At 41.1% G+C, this 9046-nt stretch overlaps 1 protein-coding gene across 1 annotated transcript in view; it reads right to left on the bottom strand.

The window, feature by feature from the left end:
* ipcef1 (interaction protein for cytohesin exchange factors 1) overlaps window positions 1–8511 on the bottom strand; it is a 135003-nt gene extending 126492 nt beyond the window's left edge. Inside the window, exon 1 of the mRNA XM_080200345.1 lies at window positions 8415–8511. Coding sequence (XP_080056471.1) covers window positions 8415–8447 — 33 coding nt within the window. The 5' untranslated portion in view covers window positions 8448–8511. The remainder of the gene's footprint in view (window positions 1–8414) is intronic.
* Window positions 8512–9046: the final 535 nt, after the last annotated feature.

Consider the following 9046-nt stretch of genomic DNA (forward strand, 5'->3'; position numbering starts at 1 on the left):
ACATCTTTCGGACTGTGGGAGGAAACCAGAACACCCAGAGGAAACCCACACAGACACAGGGGCAACATGCAGGCTCCACACCGAGACCCAAGCTGGGAATCAAACCCAGGTCCCTGGGAGGCAGCATTTCTAGTCACTGTGCCGCCCCAGACAATGGACTCTATCCTGCATCAGATCGCAAAATAGTTACATACTTTGGTTTTAAATTGGAATTTATAGCTAGAGCAATGCATTTGATTTGATTTATTGTTAGGCGTATTAACATATAGTGAAAAGTATTGTTTCTTGTGCACTATACAGACAAAACATACCATTCATAGAGAAGGAAGAGAATGTAGTGTTACATCATAGCTAGGGTGTAAAGAAAGATCAGCTTAGTGCAAGTTAAGTCCATTCAAAAGTCTGACAGCAGCAGGGAAGAAACTTTTCGAGTCAGATGGTACCTGACCTCAGACTTTTGTATCTTTTTCCCGAAGGAAGAAGGTGGGAGAGAGAATGTCCGGGTGCATGGGGCCCTTAATTATGCTGGCTGCTTTGCTGAGGCAGTGGGAAGTGTAAACAGAATCAATGGATGGGAGACTGGTTTTACACACAATTGAGCTGGATACTGAAAACACGAATTGGAAGCCAATGTAGTTTAGCAAGTGCAGAGATGACAGATGATCAGAATTTGGTGCATGTAAGGATACAGGAGTAATGACTCAGAGGCTGAGGATACAGCATTACATATACTGTTGACAGAATAACTGCCAGCCTTGGGGTGCAAGGGAGAAAATGACCCACCCCCACAAAGAAAACCTGAAGCAGCTGAAGTGAGTATCTGATCACCAAAATCACATGAGCAACCTCTGCAACAAAATTGAAAAGGTCATTCATTCAAACCTTGCTCCAAAGATAAGTATATGATGTAGACTGACAATGCAGTGAGGGAGTACTGCACTGCTGGAGGTGTCACCTTTCATACAAGGTGCTTATCTATCTAAGGATGATTTACATGACACTATTTAAAAAGCAGCAGTGGAATGCTCTGATCAATATTTATATCTCAACATCACAATGGATTATCTGGTCATACATTGTCTTTCTGTTTGTGGGATTTGCTGGCTGCCAGTTTGCTGACGTTTCAACACTGACTATGCTTGAAAAGTATTCCATGCATTGTAAAACATTTGGGAGCATGCTGAGGTCATGAGAGATGCTCTAAAATACAAGTCATCCTCATTTGCTACTATTACCTTATTTATACAAAGTCCTGCTCACCAATTGGCTGGTGCTTACTGATCTAAATTGGATTCTGGTCCACTAAATTCTCATCCTGGTGTTCAAATCCCACTGTGGTCTCACCCCTCTCCATCTCTGCAACCTCCTCCAGCTCTACATTCACTGAGGAATCCACACTCCTCTAACTCTGACCTCTTGTACATCTCCTATTACCTTCACTCTATCGTCACTGACTGTGATATAAGAACATAAGAAATAGGAGCAGGAGTAGGCCATCTAGCCCTTCGAGCCTGCCCCGCCATTCAATAAGATCATGGCTGATCTGTCGTGGCTCAGTTCCACATTCCCGCCCTCTCCCCATAACCCTTAATCCCCTCTCTTATCAAAAACCCATCAACCCGCATCTTAAAAATATTTAGCGAGGCAGCCTCCACCACTTCAACGGGCAGAGAATTCCAGAGATTCACCACCCTTTGAGTGAAGAAGTTCCTCCTCAACTCCGTTCTAAACCGCCCCCCCTTTATCTTGAGGCTGTGCCCCCTAGTCCTACTGTCCTTTCTGAGCGGGAAGAGTCTCTCCACCTCTATCTTATCCATCCCATTCATCATCTTATACGTCTCAATGAGATCTCCCCTCATTCTTCTAAACTCTAACGAGTACAAGCCTAGTTTATTCAGCCTCTCCTCATAGCTCAACCCCTTCAACTCCGGCATCAGCCTAGTAAACCTCCTCTGCGCTCCCTCCAAGGCCAAACTATCCTTGCGTAAGTACAGCGACCAAAACTGCACACAGTACTCCAGCTGCGGCCTCACCAATGCCCTATACAGCCGCAGCAAGACCTCCCTACTTTTATATTCAATCCCCCTCGCGATGAAGGCCAGCATCCCATTCGCCTTCCTGACCACCTGCTGCACCTGCAAGCTGGGTTTTTGCGACTCATGCACAAGGACCCCAAGGTCCCTCTGCACTGTTGCCTGCTGCAGTTTTTTGCCACGTAAGTAATAATCCTTCCTACCATTATTCCTACCAAAGTGGACCACCTCGCACTTGCCAACATTAAATTCCATTTGCCAGTTCCTGGCCCATTCGCCCAGCCTATCTAGATCCTTCTGTAGACTCTCCACACCCTCCGCGCAATTTGCCGTTCCACCAATCTTGGTGTCATCAGCAAATTTCAACACCATGCACTCGGTTCCCTCCTCCAGATCATCTATATAAATGGTAAATAGCTGAGGCCCCAGCACCGACCCCTGGAGCACTCCACTAGTCACCAACCGCCAATCCGAATAGCACCCATTGACCCCCACTCTCTGCCTCCTATTTGACAACCAATCCTCTATCCACGCTAACACCCTACCCCCAACTCCATGTCCCCTGACCTTCTGCAATAACCTCTTGTGAGGTACCTTGTCAAACGCCTTCTGAAAATCAAGAAAGACCACATCTACCGGCTCTCCTCTATCCACCGCCCTAGACACATCCTCATAGAACTCCAGTAAATTTGTCAGACACGACTTCCCCTTAATGAAACCGTGCTGCGTCTGCTCTATCAAGCAATTCCCCTCAAGATGCCTCGCTATTTCCTCCTTGATGACGGATTCTAACATTTTACCTACAACAGACGTTAAACTAACAGGCCTATAATTCCCTGCCTTTTGCCTGGCACCCTTCTTAAACAATGGCGTAACATTAGCCGTTTTCCAATCTTCCGGCACTTCCCCGGAATCCAGCGACGTCTGGAAAATAACCACCAAGGCATCCACTATCACCTCCGCCATTTCTTTCAGAACCCTCGGATGCATTCCATCCGGTCCTGGGGACTTGTCCACAATCAGCTCCTCCAGTCTGTCGAGCACCGCCTCTCTAGTAACAGTAATGTCATTGAGACCCTCCAGTCCTACCACCTTTCCATCTCTAACACCCAGCAAATTATCCACGTCCTCCTCCGTGAAGACCGAAACAAAAAAGTTATTCAAGACCTCAGCCATATCCCCATCCCCCACCACTAAGTCCCCCTTCTCATCCTCTAAGGTCCAACGTTCACCCTAGCCAGCCTCTTCCTTTTTATGTATTTATAAAAACTCTTGCTATCCTTTTTTATATTAAGCGCTAGCCCAGCTTCATAGTTTCTCCTACCCTTCTTTATCAACTTCTTTGTCAATCTTTGTTGACATTTAAACCTCTCCCAATCCTCTTCTCGCCCACTACTCTTAGCTACTCTAAACGCCTCCGCTTTTAATTTAACACTTTCCTTCACCTCCTTCGTTATCCACGGCTTATTACCTCTCCTCCTACGGTCCTTTTAACCATCGGAATAAATTTCTGCTGAGCACCAAGAAAGATCTCCTTAAAGATCCTCCACTGCTCCTCAGCAGACCTACCTTCCAACGCGCTCCCCCAGTCCACATTCGCCAATTCTTCTCTCATCCTACTGTACTCCCCTCTGTTCAAACAAAGGACACGTGTCCGGGAACCCACTTTCTCCTCCTCCATCTGCACCAGAAACTCCACCATACAATGATCACTCTCCCCAAGAGGATCCTTCACCGCAAGGTCCCTAATTCTACCCGCCTCATTACATAACACCAGATCCAAGATAGCTCGCTCCCTCGTCGGCTCCAACACACACTGTTCAAGGAAACTATCCCGGCAGCATTCCAAGAACTCCTCCTCAAGCCCACCGCGTCCAACATGGGTCGGCCAATCAATACGTAGATTGAAATCCCCCATAATTACGGCCGTCCCATTCCGTTCTACAAGGTAAGTTCTTACTACAAAGTGCTTTAAACTTATTTAAACAGGTTTTTAACAGGTAATTTCTTATCTGTCTCTCTGCTCCAGCAAACAATGGAAGGCTTCACCATTTACCTGTCTTTCTTCAAGATGCTACTTGAAACTCACCACTGATTAAGAATTTGGGCACTGTTCCTAATGTCCCCTTGGTCATTGTCATTTTTGATCACATTCCTTCTTGGAATGTTTCATTAACTTAAATGTGTATTATAGGATGTTGTCAAAGAAGGAATGGAATTTGTTGATTGTCAACTGCTGCAATCAGTACATAAGAGTCATGTAGGCATAAATTCCTAAAGGCTATTTCAGGCCATACCTTTAAGTATCACTCGAAACAGCAATTGACAACTACCTTCTTCTCTGGTGATAAATATAATTATTGTAACCACTAGGCTGCTGAGAAAGAACTGGGGGCATCCTTCAAAGAGGCCCTCATCTGTTCAAAGGTATAGGGAGAATGTTTATTAAATTTCATTTAATATTCCTACACTACATCAAATGACATCCCGATGAGACACTAGTTCCTTCAAAAGAATCCTGGGTTAATCACCATTTGTTAGGTTACGTTTTTAAAAAAATCCAAGTACTCTTCCATTTTGGGTCACATATTGATTCCATTAATTTTCCTAATGTTGAAGCAAGGATGTTGTGTCTGTAATTGCCCAGTACCAGTTATTTTGAACATATAATTACATTTGCTGCTTCCACTTCATGGAAGTGCCCACGCAAGTTTCTTCCAAAGGTTTTAAAAATTCCAATCATTTGGTGTTTGGAGAAACCCAGATGTTGCACCCTGGACTGTGGTGCACAAGTTATGAAGCAAACACATTTTAAAATGCTAACTCCATTCTGAGTTGTAGGCTAAACGCAAAGTTCCCAAACTAAATTTAACTCAACGTATGCTTAGGAGCTCGTATACGTTTTTGGCCAAATAATGAATTCCATTTTTCACTCCTGTCCTTTAATCTCATTATTCATCATAACAATGCATTAGAAGTTCCAAGAGAAATACGTTAAAATCCATGTATCAATGTCCCGAGATGTTCCATTCCAGAGACAGTTTTGAAACTGGTGAAAAGCAATCAATGCTCACTGCAGAAACCAGAAACATTCCAGTCAATGCAACAATTTAGCTCTTAAGGAATCTCAGGCTGCCGTCACACACAGGAAATAGACATTCTGGCTTTAAATGATCAGGCCATCCTGAACAACATCAATGTTTCATTAACAAATAGGCTTCTTGATCTTAAAAAGAAACAACTTTACCAGCAAAAAAAAATGCATCGTTTCGATTTGATTTGTCACGTGTATTCATGTACAATGCAAAGCATTGTTTCTTGCGTGCTATACAAACAAGGTATACTGTACATAGAAGTAAAGGATAGAACTCAGAATGTGCTACAGTCATTGCTAGGATGTGGAGAAAGATCAACTTAATAAGAGGTAGGTCCATCAAAAGTCTGATGGCAGCAGGGAAGAAGCTGTCTCGAGTTGGTTGGTATGTGTCCTTCGACTATTGTATCTTTTTCCCGATGGAAGAAGGTGGAAGAGAGTACGTCTGGGGTCCTTGATTATACTGGCTGCTTTTCTGAGACAGCAGGAAGTGTAGACAGACTCAATGGGTGGGAACTGGTTTGGACTGGTTTTCACTCATGATTCCCGGTCTTGGACAGAGCAGGAGCCATACCAGGCTGTGATACAATGAGTAAGAATGCTTTCTATGGTGCATCTGTAGAGGACATACCAGATTTCCTTAGCCTCCTGAGAAAGTAGAGGCATTGTTGGGCTTTCTTAACTATAGCGTAGACAGACCGGGACAGGTTATTGGTGTTCAGGACACCTAGAAACTTGAAGTGCTTGTCCATTTCCACTTTGTCCCCATTAATGAAGACAGGGGCACGGCCTCCACTATGCTCCCTGAAGGTGATGACTACCTCCTTTTGTTTTGTTAACGCTGAGGGAGAGACTATTGTCATTGTACCAGTTCACCAGATTCTCTCTCTTTCCTGTACTCGTCTTATCATTGTTTTTTGCAATACATGGTTTAACACTTCTGGTCTAAAGAATCCGTAGTCCTACTACCAAACAGAAAGAATACAAAGTTAACTGTATGATTCTCCAGTATCACAGACAGTGATTGGAACACTGGCAACAATACCATGTCTCATTCCAGTGATGCTGGATTACTTCATCGTGGCTGTTTTTTTTGTACAATACTTGCATTTCCAAGGTGCAACTGAAGGGAATAATTAAGGATATAATGTGGCAATAAAAGTAAACTAAGGACAGAACATGTGCAAAATCCACCTTTTTCTATAATGCAGTGGCTGTATCATATTCACTGTTACTAAGGGAAAACATTAAGGAACACAATAGAATTATGGTTATTCAGTGACAACAATATGGACTTTACAGGTCTGTCATGTTTTTAACTAATTTACTCAAATGTTTTAACATGATGACGAATTGGAAAGAGGAACGTGCCTGCAATATATTTGAAATTTTAAAAAGCTTTTGACAGAGTACACAAGATGCAAGATGGAAATGTTAACTGATGCAATTACTAGAGGAGGAGGTGAAAGACAGAATGTTTCCTGCATAGTCAGGATATAGTTTGTGTGCACGTCCCTTGGGTGTGAATTTTGGAAAATGAGACAAACAGTTTAGATAAAGGCAATAGAGGAAAAGTCATTAATAATTGATACCAAATTTGTAGCATTAGTAAGAGAAAAGGATGACAGGAGCAGAAAAGGTTACGAGAGAACGCGACTGAACTGAACAAAAATTCAGTCTTTGGAGAGGAAGTAAATGTGAAGAAATTATTTCCATTAGTTGGTGATTTGAGTAACAACTGTTGTAGGTGAGGAACATATTTCAGAAGCATAAAAAAGGGAACAGTTTTAAAATAATATTTAATGCATAGGATTATTAGAAAATAGATTATCACAAAATGATTAATTGAGGTAATTCAATTCGATATATAAAAATACTGAACACCAGTAAGGATGTGTGAAAGGCACATAAGTATATCAGCTCTGCCATAGACCTGACAGTGACAATTCCAATGGGTTCCTTCTGTGTACATTTCTATAATTCTAATTAAAACAACATTTTTTGAGCTATTCCAAAATATGTTCCAAAGACATTTAATACAGAAGCAAAAGAAAAGGAAAACAGTTGAATGTTGTTTTCTTTAGTTTTATGATTTCTTGGCATGAACACTGAACTTCCAAACAACAAGTATTTGATAATTATAGGCTATTTAGAAAAGTATCTAACTTCTTCTTGCTCAAAATATTGTATTTAATGCTCAACATTGTTGGAAATACAGCATGATCTGTAAAGTAAAATACGTTTAAAATGTTTTGAAAAACAAGAAATTGTAACTTAGTTTGTGCATTTTATTTAATATAAAAATAATGGTTAATTTATATTGTAGTTCGAAGCAATAAGCTGGCACTGGGCAGAGAGAGACAGCCAGAGACAATACAAATTTTAAATTTAGCACTCCAGGCTTGTATTTTGTTACAAATGTATTGAAGAGGTCAGTCATTGGTTTGGAATCTGAAATGTACAAATATTTCAGCACTCCTTTCAGGCTGAGCTGTGTTAGAAACAGTTATGGGAATGGATTCTGAGCATTGATCGTACAGGACAAAACAGTTAAATAGCTGTGTTCCAGACCAGAAACTAAAAACAAACTATAGCATGGAAAATCGACAAGTGACCATATCTGTGGATGCCAGCATGTGCCTCTTTGTGTGTGTGCGTGTATTTTTAATTCACACATTTAAAATTATGAAAAATAATTTGTTTTTGTCAAAAGGAACATATTCATATTGTTAAAAGGGAAGTGAATATGATACAACCGCCACGTAACAGAAAAAGGTGGATTTTGCGTATGTTCTGTTCTTAGTTTACTTTTGTTGCCACATTATGTCCTTAAATATTTAATTTCCTTCAGTTGCACCTTGGAAATGCAAGTATTATATTTTAAAAAAACACAATGAAGTAATACTCCAGCATCATTGGAATGAGACATGGTATTGTTGTCAGCACTATCAATGTCTGTGCTACTCGAAAATAGATACTGGAGAATCATACAGTTAATTCTGCATGGAAGAAGGAGGAATGGCTTTACATAGACTGTGTGATCAGACTGTCTTGAACCAGCAGCTTTAATACAAATGCAATGAGGGCCTTGCCTAGTTGCCTAACTAATTCACAAAACATTCACTTTAAGCTTGAGAGAGTATATTTCCCTTTAAATGTTTGACTTGATGTACAAGGCAAACCAGGCTATGAAATCAGGTGTTAAACTAAGGTTACATGAAATGAATCCAAATATTTCACAAAACTAGCCTTTACAGTAAATCCCTGGTATGAAATTTGACACTTACCCCAGACTGTTGAAGGTTTTTCATGCCCCACATTGTGTATTTTCACCAGAAAATGAAGTTACAAGGTTTGATCCATAGTAGTTCCTCCTGAAAATAAAACATTTTCTGTGCAGTAGTCCAACTGGGGTAATAGGAAGTCACCTCAGGGCCCCCACACAAATATATACAATCCCTGATTCACTGAAACATGAAGCAACTCAGTCCCGATTTGCATTTCTAACAGCTGGTACTTCAGAGATGTATTCACCACAACACTACTTCTCTTTACTGATGCTCTGGGAATAGTGCATTGTACCATGTGGCTAATGGCAATTTGAGTGGTTATCTTCGATGAGCTGTTGCAAATCAGGAAGTAGAAAAAGCTATTAAGACTATTGAGAAGCAAGGTAATTTGTAGCACAAGTGGTGACATATCCTCAAGTATCCACTTCCCTATCAGTACTTATTGAGTTTGCTTGCACCTATGTTGCACTTTGCAAAGTAACGTTTTCTGTGAAATGTAGAACTTAACATAATTTTTTTTAAACAGGAAATGACACGGCAGATTAAAAACTTTTGCTGTGGCCTTGAATAGTTTTTGTGCTTGTTTGTGCAACGTTGCACACAGAAATAATTAAAACTTCTATCATCAC

The sequence above is a fragment of the Carcharhinus amblyrhynchos genome, chromosome 12, assembly GCF_965287045.1.
Source record: "Carcharhinus amblyrhynchos chromosome 12, sCarAmb.v2.hapA, whole genome shotgun sequence".
In the NCBI taxonomy this organism is placed as follows: domain Eukaryota; kingdom Metazoa; phylum Chordata; class Chondrichthyes; order Carcharhiniformes; family Carcharhinidae; genus Carcharhinus; species Carcharhinus amblyrhynchos.